This window comes from Pseudopipra pipra, chromosome 7, assembly GCF_036250125.1.
Source record: "Pseudopipra pipra isolate bDixPip1 chromosome 7, bDixPip1.hap1, whole genome shotgun sequence".
Classification (NCBI taxonomy): Eukaryota; Metazoa; Chordata; class Aves; order Passeriformes; family Pipridae; genus Pseudopipra; species Pseudopipra pipra.
This window is the reverse complement of record NC_087555.1, coordinates 33,878,582-33,899,321: the sequence shown is the minus strand read 5'-3', so window position 1 is coordinate 33,899,321 and position 20,740 is coordinate 33,878,582. Positions and strand designations below refer to the sequence as shown.

Sequence of the window (20,740 nt, the reverse complement as noted above, 5' to 3'; positions counted from 1 at the left end):
AGCTACTGAGTTTGTTTTATCCTCATTTTTATTTTTAATGTCTGTTTTTCTTTGCTTCCATGCATGGAATTGATTTGAAAAGAATTTATAAAAACATGCCCAATATATGAGTAATCTTTTCTTTTTTCTGATATTTTACCACTTTCTTTAAAATGAATCATTTGAAGAAAAACACAAGTTCTTTTTTTTTTTTTTGAACACAAGACTTCAGTGCTCAAAATCCCCATACATTTTGATTTGCACATCCTGAAGCTGAGACTTCAGACAATATCAGTGCTTATGATTCCAGCTCATCAGAATAACAGGATTAAACAACAGTGTGATTTAATACTCAGCTGAAAGATAATATATTAGTAAAAAAGACCATTTTCTGAATGACTTCTGAGACACTGTAAGGCCTCTGACATGTTCATTTAGAGATTTGAACAAGGTGGCATAAATCCAATTCACCTGAATGCTCACACAGAGAGACCTTTTCTGGAGACCTTGCAGGAGAAGTGACAGACAGAATGAAATAAATATTAGAGTTTTAAAGATAAGAGTTATTTCTTTTACCAAGAAGTCTCATGCATGGCTTAACCTGCCTTTCAGCATCAAGCTTTGCAAAACTGTATCAGTTTTTGAGAGTTCACCAAAGAAGTGAAAGGAAATAAAACTGAGTGCAGATGGTCAACACAAGGAATGAAGTCCAGTCCTACTCTGCTCTAATTCAAGGTGCCAGTGCCAGGAATGGCTCTTTCCTCCTCACTGCTTTTTAGATTTCTATATTGAATTTAACTATTTAAACATGGAAGCCATTCTATAAAGTCAGATTGCTCTCCTGCCTTGAAAACCAACCAGTGCGCCCAAGGGTATTTTAAACTGATTTTGGATAAAAGAAAAACAAGAAAAATTGATCCCAAAAAGTTAAAGGGCCTACCAGCCATCCCAGACTCATGGAAGTCTTCCTGTTCTGAAGGATTCTTCCTATTCTGAAGGAAATCCCTGCCTTCTTCTCCCTGCCAACCATCTCCTGCTCCTCCTCCTCCCTCGGGCTGATGCCCTATTTAATTCTAGCACTGGGAGTTCTCTTCCCAGGACCTACATCCTACCTGTCACTGCAGTAAGACTGCTTGATTACTCACTTCCTTAGGTAGTTCTTTATATTCCATAAAAGGTAAATCAGCAAATACCATTCTAATCAAATACACAAATACACTCTAGGTCTGTGCCAGCTTTTACTCACTCTACACTGACTACAACACCATGTATATGCATACACAACACCATCCTTTTCCAACACCAGGCAGGTACAGAGAGCAACAGTTTCCAGCACGATGGCCAGAGTGACTGGATGGACCAGCAGAGTCCTCTTTAAAGAATTTCATTCCTTTTCAGTCATTTGATTAAAATCTCTGATTTCCATCTGTTTTATTTCAAAGCTTGATGTGATTTTCTATTGCTATTCTTGCATACCCTAACATTTTTTTCTTTTTCTTTTCTTTTTTTTGTTTTAAACTAAGGATAAAGTGGACTTTTTCTGTGAACCTTTTAAACACCGAAATCCTCCCACACCACAGCCTCCAAATGGCACAGGTAGCCTGGCTGGGGATGTCCTGTTCAGGAAAAAAGCCTGACATTATGCCTATGATAAATGAACACAGCTGCTAGGAATGTCTTTAGGAACAGGCCAGCCTTCTGATTTTTTTCAATAATTGACTCTGCAATGGCATTTTCCTACATTCATATAGAAAAAGTGCTTTTTGTGTAATTATTTTCTTGGAACAATATCAGCCTTTTTTTTTGGGAGTGGGGGGAAGGGGAAAGGTAGAAGCCAGGGAAGTGAAGAGTGGGAGGGGGAGGCAACATTTCTGATTCAAGTAGCAGCTTATTTATGACACTTGTTCTTACCTTTTAAAATCCTGTGTTCTTCCCAATCTATAGAACAAACTTGGAAAAGCAATCAAGTACTAATCTGGGAGCCTCTGAAACATTGCACATTTCTATAGCTGTTATATTGAATCTCTCCTTTATAAATGCAACTGCAGCTGTTCCCAGCACCAGTGTCTTGCCTCAAGTTGGAATTTTACTATTTGCTGTTATTTTCAGGTTATTGCTACCAGCAGGAGATAATAAATTGGGTTCTAAAGTGTCTTGTTTCCCCATATATTTTTACTGAGGTAATGACTTGGAGGAAGAGTGGAAGAGGAAATCAGCTCTGATATGATTATTTCCATAATGTAATTTTCAGCCAATAAATAAATTATCTTTGAATACAGTCATGTGGACAGATACTTGCAGGCACACATACCAACACTGTGTTAAAAGCAATGCTGACCAGACAGAGGGAGAAATGCATAGGATAGCATTTTGGATGCAGGGATTCCTGTCAAATACGGTTTTTCAACTCCTCAGGAGGTAAATAACTTTTTTTTTCCTGGACCTTAACTACATTTCCCTTTTACAATGAAAACCCAAGTATTTTTGATATTAAAATCAAAATGAGACATTTCTAAATATCACTAACATATCTGGCATACACACAGAGATACCAGGTCTGTCTCTTACATATTGGTGCAACATACATATTGGTATTTTAGGTAATATTCAATTCTGAAGGAAATAAATCCATATGTTTACCATTTCTTTTGGCAAAACTAACCCAAATTAATGATTTCCAGGGTACAAGAAAGGTACCAGAAAGGGATGGCATATCCTTGTGAAAGTTCTTACTGCCTCTGCCAGGACTTATAAACCAAAGACACTTAGATCAATACAAAGGGAAATTACTTGAGAAAATCACAAAGGAATGAGTTATGCTATAAAAACACCTTTGTGTGTAAAACACAATAGGGATAAACCCAGCACAACGTTTGTAAGCAATTTCTCTAACCTGAAAGACTTATAGCAAAACCAAAATATTACACAAGGGAGAAGTGGTGAGTGCAGTTTAAGCAGCCTGGAAATGGCACCAATCCCAGCCCGCTGCATCCCTCCATTAAGGAGCCTAATGCACGCCATGCCTGATGGAAAGGGTTCCTCTAGGCTTTTAGGAAGAATCAATTAGTTTTGAAGACACCAGGCACAAAGCTGAAGTCCTATTTTCAATTAAAACCTATTTAATAGACAGGGAACAACGTATGAATAGAAGGCTGATCACAGCACGAAAGAGGGTTAATAGTGGACTGCCAAGAGCAACAACGGTTTAATGTATTCCGGAACAATAAAGATCCTCACAATTTTATTAAAGTGACACAGGCAAAAAGTGTCCCTGTATCCACATCCTCTGCTGTACAACAGGACTGTGATCCCAGCTGGAATACTGTATTGTTTTGCTGCAGCAGAATTTGTGGAGATTAACGGCAGAAACCACAGATCTGGCAAAAATTCAGAGTGAACGTGGGGCTTCCCACCAGCAGCCACATGACTGAGCAGACCAGAAGTGACAAGTCATTAAGAGTGTCCAGGAAAAACAGTGGAGGCAACAGGGATCCTGGGACATCAGTGAAGGCAATGATGGGAAGGAAAAAAGGGCTCTGCGGGATGTTTGAGCCTTTTGGCTGCTACCCAGGAAAGGCTGGAAATCACTGGGACAGACCACCAGAGAGGGTGAGAGAAGTCACAAGGAAAACAGGGAAAAAAAACCTAAGAAACAGTGAAGAAAACCCATGAAAATTTCATTTCATTTATCTCCAATGTCTTCTGTTCCAGGACAAGCCCAGCCACCGTTGGCTCCGTTCTCTCTCCATAGTGTCCCAGTTTGTGGCGTCGCCTCGTACATACAAATCTTTTTAATTTTCCATCTGACTCAATGTTATTGTCTGAACACAATGCAGCTCCCTGGCCTCATAACAACAACAGGACAAAATTACGCAGAACAAACCATCACTGTTTTGAATAAAATGAATCCAGTTCCAGCGGCAGGAAATAATGACAAAAATACAGATGCAATTAAAATCTTAGCTTTCAAGGGTAAAAGCCTGAACCAAAACCTCGTATCTCACGTGAACTAACTGGGCCGCATATTATTTGCTAGATACCATGGCCAACTATACAAATAAAAGTATTTATAAAAGTATAACTATTTCATGGTCATAATAAATAGCTCGTTGACAAAAAAAAAGGCCTATTCTTTATAAGGCACCTCTTAGAAGGCACACTTCTTTCACTGTCAAAGCCCTTTTATACATTATTCTCTTCATTTTAGTTTAATTAGTTTCAAGACATGAAAGAAGTGAAAATATTATACCTCTAAAAGACATTAGGGAAAATGTTTTTTTCCTTAATGGATTCAAACTAAAATTTTTGAAATACGCATTTAAACACTACTGTCAAGCACTGCAACGATCTGAATAAAATCATTTCCTCTCCTGCTTCTAAAGGGTTTCCCCCGAAGAAGCCAGCTGTTACATATTTATTTTTCCATTATGTGAGCTGTATCTCATAAATTCTGCTCAGCATTTGGTGAGCTTACAGATCAATAACTCGGCATCCCAGAATATAAATCTGATGCAGACTTCCCTGAATATATTTCACACTTCAGAGGTGTATTTCTCATCTTTTCAAGCCAGTGCGGTCATCCCAGTGACAAACAACTAGTTTGCTAGTTTGGGACTAGAGGGGTCCTTGGGGGGGGTTGTTCTTCCACTTGAGAATGTGGTTTCTGGGATTCAGGTCAACTAAGCCCCAGGTTGGATGCTCCTATTGCTGGACCATGAGCCAGCAGAAGAAAGCTTTTTTCACACCACTGCTGACCATCAGTTCTCTCCCCCACCATGGTTCTAATCAAGTTTTCTCATTACTAATATATTCTAACCTATTCTTTTTCAACTTCATAAACCAGACAAGGACAACAGGATTTAAACATCAAAGTTCTTAAATTCTAATTTCCGTAGAGTAAATTAATCTTCTCATTCCTGCAGCTTCGCCAGCATAAATTTATAACAGCAAGAACAAGAACAAAACAAAACAAAACAAAAAAAAAAAGGTGGGCATTTAATACAGGGCTCGTATTCCTCACAGGGCTCATATTCACTCCAACAGTGCAGAACCTGCATCAACTCCTAGGGGCAGCTTATCTCCATCAACAGAGTCTTTTCCCAGTAAATATGCAGGATGGCAACAGCCATAAATGACAACAACCTGCACAACCAACTTCCAGTTTCTAAAGAGCTGGACCTGGTGGTTCACAAGACACCTGGTACCCAAGGGGATGGTGGCACACACAAATCGGATTCTTCATTGGTATTTCTCTCTTCCCAAAACTACTTCCATAGTTTACTGAACAGATGCCACATGTACCAATTTGAAACACTAATCCCCCAGAAGACAAGCACTGGAAGATCATGATTCAGAGCAGAACAAAGAACTTGCAGGGGAAAAAAATGTAGCACCTTCATTAGGAAACAGTGTACAGAGCAAAGAAGGAAAACCAGAATATTTTAGAGCTAAAAAAGACAAAAGGGCAGACAGAAAAAGATGAGGAAAAGCAGAGAATAATACAAGATACGAATGAAAGGAGTACTCAAATTAATCTCTGTGCAAACTCCAAAGAGGCACCATTTTCTGGAAAATAAAACACAGTACCAAAACATCTCCCATATGGGAATCAAGAACAGTCTGAAAAGTTCACTCATCAGATAAGAAAGGAATAGATATTTTTGTCTATCAGCAGTAGGGAGAAAGCTCAATATTTTGAGGAAAACAAGAAAGTATAAAGGCCATAAAATCATCATTTTGAGAGTCATGTAAGTTGGAGTTAGATGAAAGTGCAGGGGAACAGTTTCAGTTTCAGACCATTTTGTGATTCTGTCAGTAAAGTGGCTTGTAAGACAAAACTACATAAGGGAATACACACAGGGATGGATCAGAAAATAGCCATTAGACCTGAAAAGGTACTTGAGTATTTTCCAAGTCCTTAACTCTAAACAGACTAAAGGAGATTTTGCTGCTACAGCTGGTGACACACAAATTTATAAAGAAAATCTGATTTAAGATGAACCAGGTGGAATTGCATCCTAAAAATAAAGCAAAAATTAGTATAGGCTGGGGAACTACAGTGGAGTAAGTCAGTCAAAATAATATGTCTACTAACAGGGGAGGGCTGAATGTCTCTCAAAGGAAGGAGACTTCTGTAAGAAATAGCTTTGCAGTGTAACACTAAAAGGTATCCAAAAATAATGAAGGCACAACTATCTCACACACCTGCTATTGAAATTCAAGATCAAATAAAAATAAATATAAGGAGACAAATATGATGGAGACACTCATTAAGCAAAAAAACTGCAGACAAGACTTTAGAACCTTGTACAGGTATAAGAATTTTATGTGCATTTTCAGATGGAAAATAACAAGGATTAAAAAGATAGGAACCTGCAGTGATTTGCTGGTGAGAAGGTAATAAGAGATACATTTTATTAGCCAAGTTTACTATGCTGGGTAAACAATAAAGAGGATTCAAGGGAGAAGAGCATTTCACAAAAGTCTTTTCAGTCCTATAATTAAAACTTAAGCAGGCAGGCTGCAAAAAACATTATAAGAAAATTCTGAAAGTGAGAGGCAAATTGGATCTCATTCAAACAAGTAAGAAAGAAAAAATGTCAAGATATATAAGGCACAAATTTTATGAAAGAATGACAGGGCAGACAGATTCCCTAGTTAGAAAGCTGCAGAAAATATGGAGAGAACAGCAATCCCAGTCACTAGGGACAGCAGGTAACTAGTTCAGAGAAGAGAGGAAATGCTTCTGGTGGGTTTTATAAAGGCTGCCATCTCCAAGACTACTGATAGAGAGTTACAGTTTCTAGATAAATCCAAAAAAGGAAAATTTATCAGAAAACAAAAGGATACTACCTGGTCTTCAGAAGAGAAGGTAAAAAATTCCTGAGGAAGAAGATTAAATCTAGGAACCACATATGTTTATTAACTGTTTGAACATAAACACAGACACCACTCCCAGACCCTAAGAGCAATTTAAATTCCCACATTATTGGAATCATTTATTGTGATTGAGAGGAGATTTGCATTGCCAAACTAGGAGAGGTTTCATGAACTGATCATTGCATAATATTCTTCCCTACTTGTACCAAATGTCTTTTTTGTTGGTACCCTGGGGATTGCTAGACAGTGATGTGCACCCAGATCAACTAAAATTTATTGTGGGGAAACACATTTCAGGTAAAATTCTGTAAAATCAACAGTCACAAAAATCCTACCTCTTTTTGTAAGCCCACTTGCAAAAGAGAAGAAAATACGTGAGTCCCATGGTGGCAGTGTCTTGCTTTGAAAATAAATTGAGGGTCTGCCTTTCTACTTTATTTAAAAGAGCTTCCACATGAGTGAAGAGGTACAAAGAAGGGTAACCACCACCATGCCTACAGTTTGGTCCAGACACAGGATGTCCAGGCACAGAGATTAGGGAGTACTCAGAACTGAAGGGCAGAAAGGACAGACTGGAGCTGTACTGTAGATACCTCATTTCCACATTCTACACTACTTTTTGTGCAAACTTCGTCTCTTCCTTAAAAGCAACATCATTTCCAAACATGCAAATTGCTACTTCCATCTCTGGATATCAAAAGAATAACGATAAACTTGAAGTATTAGATGATGACCTTTCTGTGAAAATTGAGGGTTATAAATTTAAATGTGTTAAAATTCAATGAGATACTTAAAGAAAACACAAAGATCTGTTTAAAGCTAATCATGGTAAAGTTCAGTCTAAATTAACAAAAGCCTCACAGTGAGTAGAGATGTGGAGTTCCCTTTACCTGTTTACCAACTGCTCACTGACAGCTTCATCTAGATGGAACAATCTCGGCATGCAAGAATATTACCAAGGACTTCAAAGACTGGAAGATATTCTGCCTCCAAATACTCCTCACCCAGGTTAAAAGTATGGGCTTCCTCCTTAAGGCCTAAAAAATATATAACTTCACCTGGATCAAGACAGGGATTTCTTAGTTAGGTCACCTCTTCGGGGAGAAAGATGTGAAATCTTATCAATGCACTTCTCAAAGTAATACCTAAATGAGAGTTTCCCATTTCCAGTATCTTCAAGTTGGAATTTTATAATCAAAATACAGGAAGATTTCTGTAGACTTAACCTTCAGAATAACTGATATATAGGGACTCAAGAAAACAGGTGCTCTCTTTCCAAATACACACATTTTAATAAAGGAAGAAATAGATGGGAAGACTAAGCAAGTGAAAAATGGGAGAGATATCCTTGGGGGATAAAAGAGCTTTGAGCAGTATGTATAAATACATCACAGATGGTACCTGTCTCCAACCAGGATTCTACATATTTTTCCAAGAATGCTGCTGGAGAGACCACAGGACAAAATCTTCTTTCACATATGTCATTGGGCCTAGGTCCAAATTCTCATTGGAAGTAACTAGAAGAATAACAACTGTGATGGATGGTAATATCCTATTAGACTCGCTTGTTTGATTCCTGAATGATCCCTCTAAGGACACTCAAGAGGTGAAGAAAGAAAAATTACTGTACTTTTGATGGTAGCAATTAGGCTCTATATTTGCTTATACATAGAGGATTAACTTCCTCATCTTCTCCTCATCACTGAAAAATTGGTACAATAAAATATGAGATGCCCTAGTGATGAATAAAAGTATTCTGTCAGTTCAGATTGCCAGAAGAAAAAAAGCCCAAATATATGTCATTCCTTATTTATTCAAAAAAAACAAAAATTGATCAGCTAGTACATGAGACACACTGAATATTACTGGCTAGGGAGGGATAACAGGGAAGGTTTTCCCTCTTTCTATTTGCATGTGACTGTGCTGCCAGTAGATGGGATTCTCACTTGCCAAGGACTTCTGTACATCTCCAGTACTGCTTTGAAATTACAGTAATAATTTATACCTTGTACAATTGCCCTGCATGTTCAATTTTTTTGCCTATATGAAATTATTTTTTTAAAAAAAGTTATAACTGTAAATACAAGGGAGAGGTATCCCAGTGCATTTGGGGTGTCTTTTTGTTGAGAAGAGGGCTTGCAACTTTTAAGTTGAACTGAGCTTTGAACAAGGGGAAAACCTGCAGGTGATCACAGAGCGGATATAGAGCACCACTTCTGTCACAAGATGTATTGGTACAAGGAATTCAGATGCACTCCTCTAATCCTCTGGGGTAATTCACAACACTGACAAAGAATAACGTGCGAATAAAGTCAGTTCAAACCTGTTGCTCACCAGCCTAACACAGAGTGGTCACATGGACCACAGAAGTGGTCAGCAGGATGAAGACAGTTAATAAATGTCCCACACCTCTCATCAACAGCACTTTTCCAGCTTTCAAAGCCCTGTGCACCACACACTTGTGCAGAACAGAGGTATGTTGTGTTGGGAGAGCAAAGGGGTGCCAGATGTTTGGGAGAGGTGGAGCAGCCACTATGCATAAACAGAGTCTGTGTGGGATGCTGGGACACACACTGGGCATCCAGGAAACATTTGCTTTGCCTCCGTAAGTAAATAAATCTAAGATATCCTATTGTGTTGTTATTATCTTACATCTCTGCTCAAAAACACATTCCACAAGAGCACTACATCGAGTAAATAAAACAGCCTATGATGAATTATTCATGGTGAATCTGTAACTACTTATTATTCTTCTAAAAGAAATATAACTCACTTCCTGAGTCCAAAAACCTTCTGTTTGCTCAGAAGTTGTGACAATATTACTTTTGCTTTCCCCTTCAAATCACAAGAAAGATTGTGTATCAGTCTGAAGCAGAGGCTAAAGCCACATCCCGAATGGAGTGTGACATCTTTTTTTATACCCTAAACCAGGACTACACGACAGATAAATGCATTCAGCTACCGAGGGGCTGGGCTACCTGATATATGAGAGAGGAAGAAAAGTCAACTCCAAGCAAAATTTAGTTCCTTCATCCTTTGTAACTCTCCCAGCACAAGCGAACAACAGAAGTGGTAGCAATTCATCCAAGAAGGGTGTGGCTCCTGGCACCTCCACACAACACATCCTCCCTCTGATGCCAAGTAACACCTGCCTTGGAGAGCAGGGATACCAGGAGGGCATCAGCTAGTCAAAGGCTACCAATGACTGCATGTTATCTCCTTATTTTCTTCCCCTCTTTCCTTACTCAGACCTACTTAGGCCAGCACTTGAGAGTGACCCCACACACGTACCTTCCTTCAGCCGGTGTGTCCCAGGCTCCATGGTGATCTGGACACAGTAGACCACCCGGGTTTGTAGGCCACCTCCACAAAGCCCTACGTGCCTGTGGTGGTGAGGGTCCTGCTGGCCAAGGAGGAGAGACACCTGGCAAGCTTTCCATTCAGAAGTTCTCCAGGCAAACCTTTGGAAATAAAACAGAACAGGTAAAGACAATGGGTAAGGGAGAGGTACTTTACTGGATGACAAAATAAATTGGTTTAATCCTTATAGCAGCACTTCCCTATCCAAAACAGGGAACGTTCTGAAACATTTTGAGCACTAAATTTACACAGGTTAAGTATTTGCTATGTGTCTGGTGCGCTTGTGTAAAACTTTTCCCAGATCGCCAATCTCCGAAGCGTTCTGAAACACTAAATCATCCTGACAACACCTTTGAGCAGGGTGTAAAAAAGGAGTGAAGATTAAGAGGTTTGATTAAGTGTGAAAACTAGTTTTCAGACATGTGGCTCCAACCACTAAACCACCCCTCTCTGCCAAGAGCTGAACACCTCACTCTGAAATGCACTTAACAGCTGAAATCCTGCATATGTCAGTGGAGCTCCAAGCACAGGTGGATTTTCTGTGGGGACAGTTCCTTCAAGGGATTGGCTAAAGTAGCTCAGTTAATTCCAGTTCCCAGAAGCTGTGATACACAGCAAGCTCTAGATAAAAATACTTTTATTCTACGTTCCATTCACAACTAAAGAGCATTAATGGTTCTCAAGTCAGGATAATGTCTTGGGGCACAGACAGGTGAATGCTGTGCAGACAATAGTTGTTGGTGTGTACCAGCTTAAATGCCAGGAAGAACTTATTAAAACCGTAGGGAAAACGGTGTTGTGTATCCATGGAAAGTGAGAGTTATACCCCCATCGTGTCTGGAAATGCAGAGCATATTTCTAACATAACAGTTTTCACAAGCATAATTCACTTTGACTCACAGGTCACAGTATGAGGGGAGTAAATAAGAGCTCAAAGTCTTTCAGAGCTTCCTGAATGCAAATCTTAGGCAATATTGTTTTTATAACAATCTGTTCACACTTCTGCTGCTTTATTCCTCCATTCCTCTAAATTTCATAGTTTCCTCTTTTCCATACAATCTTTGGGGTTTGTGTAATGTAAACTATGTAAAATAATTTCCTTCTTTAATCCTACAGACAAATGCTCTCTCTTCTCACAGCAGATCCACAGTTGTCAAAATTACGTGTGTTTGTTGGCTGCTGACTGATCTCTGGAAACTCAAACACAATGGGGTGTCTCTGCAGAAAAAGCCTTCCCATCTTAATTTCCTGTATTCGTCATGGCAAGTATATATTCCTGACTACAGCTATGGCAAGGAAACAGGCATCTCAAAATTATATGAAAAATAAATACATTAATTTGTCTGAGCACACATCAATGTTCTCTTAAACTTATGTTGCAAGTATGGGCATAAAATGATTTCTAGCCACAAAGCATTTCTGAATTTTGTAACATACTCATGGAAAACATTTGTGAATGCTGTCAATTACTTTTCATTTACAGTTACTGTTTGGATGAGCTGTCATGCTCTTTTAAATAACATACAGCATAAGGTGCAAATCTGGATACGCTCACAGGGTTTATCACCAACAGAGGAAACAATGAAGAACATACTTTTCACATGACCAGTATCAAATACTTCAACTCCAATAACATATAAAGCACAGCCATGAATTTTTTCTTGTAGTAGTTCCTAATCCCATTTCTTGGGCCTGCAGTGTTAAATGCAACCTTCCCCTTACCATACAGGCAATGAAAAGTAAAGTGCTCTTCATCAAACATTGGGTGAAGAGGATTCCTCCTCCACAGCACTTCAGGACATTGTGCTTTTCAGGTCTACACTTTCAAAACCAAAAGCTTACACAGAGAACACACACATCTTCCCGCAGCCATGGAAATAGTTCTTTCAAGGAAGCATTTATTGGAAAAAACCCCTGACTAAAGAAAAGCTCATTGTTAATATCTGGCTTAGGAAGTCAGCTGTGAACTCTGGATCCTAAAGCCTCATTTCCAGAGGTGTGAGCATCTGCTTCTCCTATTCGGCGTGAGCTGTGGGAGTTAACACCTAGGAAAATTAGGCCATCAGTGATTAAAATTATGCAAAATAACTAAATCTGAGCTCTGAGATAATTAAACTTCATCAACTCCTGAATCTTAAAAAAAAAAAAAATCCCTTTAGATATTCTCCCAGAGTAAGTGGATAGTGTGTTCCACTGCTGAGCAGTCCATAAGGAACAGCTATTGGAGCCCAGCCGGTGCCTGTGCTGCTCTCACCAGCTCCAAGCCTCAGCCCCATCAGCCCATCTCCCTTTTTCCCAGCTGGACATGCCCTCAGCTGCATGGAATTTTCCTGTACCAAATCCTGATCTCCAAGCATTAAAATTTTTTTTAAAACATTTTCACTGCCATTAAGAAGCCCACTACCCCAGAAATGTATCCAAGGGATTGCTGTCCCACCGAGTAGGAAACCCAACGCACGACCACTCCTGATGGACATGGTGACCTTGGACAGCTCTTTGCAGGGTTTTAAGGAGCATGGCCAATACTTGGCATTCATTTGCCCACCTACGGACTACATTAAAGACAATGAGAATTAACATTATTTAACAGAAACAGGCTGCATAATCTCTATTTATATTTAAACAGAGGCTTATTAATCGCCATTAGCTAAAAAAATGTGATTACTGGTTGGAAAATACTTGGGGTGTTTTTTGACTTTGGCAAACTCTTGCAAATTATTAGCAATATCCACAGTGAGTTTACATGACTGTAATTTCTCCAACTAATTGCAGATGACCAAAGCCACCAAGAAACCATAACAAAAATGTGCTGTACCCATGTTAAACTGAGGGGTCAATCCATCCAGGCACTCCATCCCCAGAGGGTGAGGATTATGGTAACTCAGGAATTAGGAGGAACATAACACACTGCAGTCAAAGCTGGTCAGCTCCAGTCTGCTCTTGTGATCTTTACTCCAAAACCTGTCACTGACAACAATTTCAGATGTCAATAGATTTAACATCTCATTTTAACTCCTACCAATGTCTCGTGAGACTGATGCAAACTATAGCTGCAGTCCTAGCTGTGACCCATTTATCTACAGACCTCTCACTATAGCTAAAATAACTCAGCCCTTTCCTCTGGCTTCCCAATAGGCTTGTTCCAGTTTTTGACAATACTGAGGTACAGGAAGTCCAGCTACTTCAAAGACAGACCCCACTGATGATGGTTAGATCAAGGTAACATCCCAAATGGGGAACTCCAGAATCCACAGACAGCTGTATCACGCTGCTTAAGAAAACTGGCAAACCAAAAATGCTGGTTTAGGAACAATGAAGTTTGTGCTTGAGGTATCCAGGAGGGAACTTGGCCAACAAAGCTGAACGGCTTTCACATCATAAGCAGTGCTCAGAATTTCCCTGCTAAAGAGTTAGTAGAAGAAGCAGAAGAGCAGGTCCTGCAGGTTTCTGTTCCAATCATGGTAAAAGTCTGCTCTTGTGCTGTGACACCCACCTGCAACTGCAGGAGAAATCATCCAGCATGGAGATGGATTACCAAAGCTTCACCAGGGATCATTCCTGATCCAATGGGAGGCAACAAAGCTGGAGGTCACTGCTGCCTGCCCAAGACCAGCGATGGTCAAAGGGGTTAAGAGTAGCGTTGCTACCACTCCCACAGTGTAACTCCAGAGCCTAGCAGCACTATTCACTGCATTGCCACTCCAGTCTTTCCTACTTCACACTGTCTTGTCTTTAATTTGGGCATAATGAGCCTCATTTACAAAGTGACACTATCACACCTGTATCTCAGCAATAACCTCAAGTCTTTTTTTAAAAATCAGGTCTTAAAACTTTCCCATTTTCCATCATTTAACTTTTGAAAAGCTCTGAATTTCCAACAAAGCGAAGAGAGTTTTTTCTCTAAATCCCTGTCTTGTAACATGGCAACCACAAGCAAAATGAACGATATAAAGACATAATTGTAATTCTGCAAAATCTATCTATTCTCAGCAAACACGAAAGCTACACATCCAGGATAAGAAAGATATAAAACATTGTTCTAAAACCCATGACTCAGTGACAGTTATGCAACAAACAAGTGCTCAATATCTTTCCGATTTATAGTAACCTCCTGGTGTCTTTAGTCTACAGGACTTATGCTCTTAGTGCTTACACAAGTTTTATACCTGTATAAACCCATTCACTTTAATTGAAGTATCCCAAATTTATACCACAATAAAAGAAAACAGAATCACCTCCTATGTGTTTAAGCTTTTTAAGCACTCAATCCTTTCAGAGCAAATAACCAAAAGTAAAACAAAGCACAAAGCTCCGGAGTCTTACATGCAGTTAACGTGGTTTATTTTCTTGCATTTAAACTATTGATTACAATAGCCTTTGTAAACTTCAGTCATAAAATTAAAAGCCCTTCCCATCTAACAGCAAATTTACAGCTTTGCCACCTACCTGTGATGGGATGTTTAACTTGAAGCCTTGCCATGGACATAGAGATAATATTTAACAGAACAGTTCTGAGCCTTAAGGTATTTTTTTTCCTCTCTGGATCCTTTTAGGAGCTGGAATACCATTTCACCCATCTCTCTCTGCTGAGTACAACTCTGCAAGTGCTACCTCTTTATCTGTTGCTTTTCCATGTGGGAGGATGTAGCCCACAACGTGTCCCTTCATTCACCCATGGGGTGCTCTCTGCCCCTGCATTAAAGAACAGCCTCTAGAGAACCGTGGGACCATCCAGTGGGTTGGGTGGGAAGGAATCTTATGGATTATCCAGTTCCAACCCCTCTGCCATGGCAGGGACACCTTCCACTACACCAGGCTGCTAAAAGCACCATCCAACCTGGACTTTGACACTTCCAGGGATGGGACAGCCACAGCTTCTCTGAGCAACCTGTGCCAGGGCCTCAGCACTCTCACAGTGAAGAATTTCTTCCTAATATTCTCCCTAATATAATAAGAATTTGTTTGTAGTCCCCTTCCTTCTCCTGCTCAGAGGCTTGTTCTGCTTCTGGTCTGTGTCATTACCCATTTTCTTTGCTGTGCCTGCAGCACGCGTTTGAAAATTCTTGCCCAAAGAATAAAGCTAAAGGAAAGGCTGCTTGTCTCAAAATAAACCAGAAATTAGCCTAGAGTGTATTCCATGAACTGGAAAAGTAAATACAAGTCTCACCTTAAGAAATTTTAAGACTAATCTGATTAGTCAAACACAAGAAAGAAAAAAGGAATGGCTTGTGTTGAGACCAGACAAATGAAGGAAAGAGCCTTTTATTTCTGCTATAGAATCTCCTTAAATTCATCATCTTCTCGTAAGGGGAAGAAAGAAAAGATAACTGTTTGGTAAGCCCCAGCAAAGCCACAAATGAAGTGTCATATATTTAAGGGGGCAAAAAGCATAATCTTTCTAGGTATTACACTGCAAAGAGAATATGGTGAAATAAGGAGAATAGGAGCATCAAAGGTGTCTTATATTATTTCATAGGGATTAACACTCCATCCCTCTAGGGTTGAAAGCCACTGCTTTCCAATCTGAGCTATTGCCAGTAGTTTTGTCACCAGTTCCCAAAGAGCAACACCAAATCATCAGGCTGTAAACTGTAATATGGACCAATAGTATCCTTTACCAGCTGCTGACACCTAAATAACATCTGAATGTTGAGTTTCTGTTCACTCACACAAAATTCTGGTCCCCACAGCCTTATGTCTGGTAAACCCCCAGCACATACTGCAGTATTACAGATTTTCATCCTTGCTTGTTTCTGTATGTACTGAATGGAAAAATCAAAGTCTACTAACTAGGCACTACTGCAAAATTCTCCTCAACACTGCAGAGTATGAGAAGGTCATAGCCTACCACCTGCATTTTGAGATATTACATCCCTAGAAATATCAATTAACTAAATACCAGAGTTGTGTTTTTTAATATTTTTAGCTAAGTGGCTCTATTAACCTGCAAGTTTAATGTTATTTTTCTGAGCTGGCACATTCGGCAGTTTATTCCTGCTCTTGCAGATACTGCCCTGGAGGTGTTGCCTCAAGGTATGGAGGCATGGAAAGATGGGGAAGGTTTTAGAGTTCACAGAGTCACGAAAACCTGGGCACAGCAGCAATACACTGACAGAACAACAGGTTTCCTTCTACAGAAAGAGAGGCACCTCCAAAAATTTATCAGTGTTACGCAGATTCTCACCTTTTGGGTTCTCCTGTCTCTACACAGCCGTTTGCCCTTCAGTAAAGTGCAATGTCAAAAAGCAGAGGTGAGAAAGTGGGCACAGCCCCACGGCTGTTCACTCCCTGATTAAGTATGGCAAATGCAGCAAACACTTCTGGGAGAAGACAACCCAGCCAGTCTCCCCCAATCAGGTGTCACTGCACCCACCCTCCTGCACAAAATCAGCAAGACAATGTGCTAATCTATTGTCTTTGAAATCGATGTGCGCTGGGGCAGGAGCAGAAATCACTCTCTAAGAGCCTTTTTCGGAGGATGTAATCAAGCAACAGAATATTTTTTTTTTCATACTTCCTCTCTTCTGCTGGCAGGGTGCATAAAAATGATCAGCATTTGATTTTGAATGAGCACAATGATACAGAGACACTTTTACAGGTGATGCCTTCCTAAGAAATATATCTTGCAAAGGCTTTATCGAAGGTTTTGGCAGTGTCTGGCAAAGCCCCAGAAACTCATGACTTGAGTACTGAACAGATCTCCTATTAAACACACTCATGCACAGACAGGGAGATTTGTCTGAATGTATATAAAATTTTATCAATCTGAAAACGTCACACAAAAAATCAAGCAATATTTTATTTGCTTTGCAAATCACATTATCAACCTCCCATACCAGCCTGGCCAAGCACAATGGCGTGGGTTTGCAGACCAGAAAGGGGAGATCCTCTCCTTCTGCCAGAACAAAGATTGCCACAAACCAAACAAGCTCTCAGGGATTGCAAAGTTTCCCATTTCAAGAAGTACCCAGAGAGAAGTTGAGTAAAGTCCAAGCTATTACCTCTGATCAGTTCCCATTTTCCTCAATCAGGACTGGGATTTTTTTAAGGGGAGATGAAGAGGAATCATTAAATCTTATGTAAAAATTACAATTTCAAAGCCATTAAAAGCACAGTCATAGAGACCTGCCCAGTCTCTGTGTAGCTGAGGAAAGTCTCTGAAACAGCAATCAGTACCAAAGCTCCTTCAGACAACAAGAGTCTCTGCTCCCAGTTTTTAAAATATGAAAATATAAACTGTAGTGGATGTAATTTAAATTAATTTCTATATATAACTGTAATTATTGTAATAGCAATAACAACAATAGAAGCAATTACAAGAACATTACTAACAATAAATAACACCACTAATCATAGTTAACAATGATCAAATCAATGATGTCTTAGACACAGAAAGCACAACACACAACCCTCTCCGTGCACAAACCAAGCAATGAGGATCTGCTTTGCACGAGGCAAGTCAGCAAACAGGGGCTTCTTTACTTCCAAAAACTGGGCTAAAAGCTCTCACCATACCTGGGGCAGGGCTGCAGCAGCTCCTTCCCTCCCACGCTGCAGGCTTCCCTCTCTTCCAGCTCCGGGCACGGCTTCCCAGCGCCCACGGCCACGCTCCGCACGCTGCGGCGCCGGCTCCGGAATCCTGGGGTGGGATCTCCCCAGCTGCAGGTACGTGAGCAGGAGCTCCACGGGGACCACTCGGATGTTTCACAGTCTTTAGGGATGACACAGGACTTGGCGGTCACAGGGACAGGATCCTGCAGGCAGAGGCTGCGACAAGAACACAGTACAACAGCTGAGAAGGTCTTGCTTAAAAAATTCCTTTCTTCTTTTTCAAGCCAAACCCCCAAAGAAGAAATCTATGGCCATTTTGGGCAAATCAGAAGATCTGCATCAACAGGAATAAAATGAAAGTCAGAGGAGCTCCAATGCAGTGCACATAACACAGTTCCAGCAAGCTCTGGGTGCAGTGTTTCAGGACAAGTAGTTTGTAAATAATATATCTCATTTATTTTGGGTTAAACAGATGAGAAAGGCATTATATTTGCTCCTCTGTAGTTAGAATTTCACAGTTTATCCAGAATGGACAACAAAATGCAAGCTCAAGAGAAATAATGCCACTGGTAACCATTCCCACAGCCCATACACGGGATGAGATATCCTCTATCCATCCGTCCAACCAGGAGTCAGCAAGTCCTGCTGAGAAACTCTGCTCTTTTAAAAAACAATTAGTCCCACACTAATAAGAACAGTGTCAGTTCTGTGAGGCTCTTATCAAACACATGCTGTCAAACAAGGTTAGAGGGTTTTCAAACCTGACAAACCACCAGAGACCCAGGAATGCTGTAACTGGGGCTATATTTTGGGACTCAGTTACTCCTGACGACATCAGGACACGATCTCATTCACTCTCCAGCACATTGAGACACCACACAAGGCCCAATATAGTAGGAACCAAATTCTAAGAGCTGACAACTCTTGAGATTTGGTATCGAGATACAAAGTCCCAGAATAACATTTTTAAGAGTTCCAAGGTTACAATAAATTTTCACAATATAGAAAAGTATGGCAAATGAAGCAAATACTTTTGGGAGAAGACAACCCTGCAGACTAAGGACACCATCCTTCCTTGCTCCTCCATTTCTGTCTCAGCCAGCTGATGGCTCTCATGCCCAGAGGGTGCTGGGGGAGACCCCAGAGAGCCCAGCTGTGGCTGCTCCACCTCACTCTGGCCAGAGACCAACTAAAGGGGTTGGCCCACCCCTGAAAGTCTTCAAGGCCAGATTGGATGGGGCCTTGAGCAACCTGGTCTAGTAGAAGATGTCCCTGCCCATGGCAGGGGAGTTGGAACTAGATGATCTTTAAGATCCCATCCAACCCAAACAATTCTGTGACTCTAGAAGGTAACCTCTCCTCCCCCAAAATGGGAGAAAAGCCCTTCTTGTCTCAAAAACCTTGGATAGCTGAGGTAGCAGAGCACAAAAGGTTATACCAAAGGAGGACTGAGGGATGTATGAGCAGAGATACCACTGAAGCATCATGGAGGACAGGATGGGGCAGATAAGAGACGAAACCCAGAAAAAAGAAATCACCAGGAAAAAAGAAAACAAGATTTTCTGACTTCTGCATAGTGTTATACAGATCATGCAAACTGGCCTCTGAAATTAAGACCACACATGATGAAGTCAGTGTGAACTCTAAATTTGTCTTCTCCGGCCTCCAGTTACTTGTGGTCAAGCTTTTGCCAACTGTAAGGAGCAAATACAGGTACACTTAAAAGGTGTGAAATCCAGAGCTGCTGCCAGGAAACCAGCCATTACCTCCCTTGTTACTACTTACAGCACAGTTTGACCAACCTAACTCCTTCCAAAGAAAATAGACTGGGGCAATCATCTCAGGATTGCCAGGCAGCCTCACAGGCAGGAGCAGAGAAGATAAAGGACATTCACTCGCTTCTCCAGCCTACAAATTGGTCCCCTTTTCACAAAGGTCAATAGGAATATTCCCACTGATACACATCAAGTTTGACTAGAACCTCAACCACCTGCAAAATACAGCATTTAGTGGCTTATATTTGTACTCCAATGTAAAAAAAAGAAAAAAGCATAACAACTTTTGGTCTTAATGTCTTCACCCAGAATAAAACTCATTCCTCTCACAGGTGCTATGAGCATGAATTTACTGAGGTTTATTTAAACAACTTCATAAAGTACAAACAGCCTGTGATGTTCATAGACCCCTCAAAATAAAAATATTCTTGCTTACAATTTAAAAACATGTCTCATTCCCCTGTTACAAGTCAAATGCAACTGATTGCAAAGCTGTCTCTGGAACAAAACATCAGCTCTGTGGAACCAAGGACTGAAAAGTACTAATCATTATACATGTACTTACTAACCAAGGGATTTTGAGTCTTTTTTTTGGAACATTAGGTTAGGTGCAGTCACATGAATGGTCACCTTATTTCCTTTTCAATATTTTTTTAACAGATGTGCCACTAGTGCCACAAACACTAACAAGAAAGAATAATTCCTGATTTTGAGTAGATTAAACAGCAGCACAGACAAAACACTGCCCTAACTGATGGTACCAGAAAACTCAAGTTTATCTAAGAACATAGCACAGAGGGTAACTGATCTCACATTTTAAAGTGTGATCAAAACTCCCCATCCAGATACCAGTGCGAAAACCCAAATCCATTTTTGGGGTTGCACCACTGCAAAAGAGATTTAAGTCTTGCTTGATCTTTACTGAAGCACTGAACAAAATGAAGCCTTTAAAAATCTGGTTTGGGGTCTTCTTTGAAATGTACATTGCTAGTCCCAATTCTTAGCCAGACAATATCTCTCCTAATGGATTCAAACCTACTCTGACCCTCCGGCTGCAAAAGCCACCCCTGTAGAGAAATCATCCCTGCACTGGCAAAAGCCTTTGCCAAGGGCTGAATAGCTGTTTCTGTCCCTGAAAATCTCTCCACTGCTCCTGCTACAAAATAAGAGGGTAACTTTGTTGACCTCCAGGTGAA

The 20,740-nt window shown here is 40.3% G+C and overlaps 1 protein-coding gene across 4 annotated transcripts in view; it reads right to left on the bottom strand.

Moving 5' to 3' along the window:
- THSD7B (thrombospondin type 1 domain containing 7B) overlaps positions 1 to 20,740 on the bottom strand; it is a 310,487-nt gene that overhangs the window by 174,491 nt on the left and 115,256 nt on the right. For all 4 annotated transcript variants that reach the window (XM_064661604.1, XM_064661605.1, XM_064661606.1 and 1 more), the window contains exons 5-6: positions 17,734 to 17,985; positions 10,150 to 10,319 (exon numbers count right to left, since the gene is read on the bottom strand). In XM_064661604.1, the coding sequence (XP_064517674.1) occupies positions 10,150 to 10,319; positions 17,734 to 17,985 (422 nt within the window). The remainder of the gene's footprint in view (positions 1 to 10,149; positions 10,320 to 17,733; positions 17,986 to 20,740) is intronic.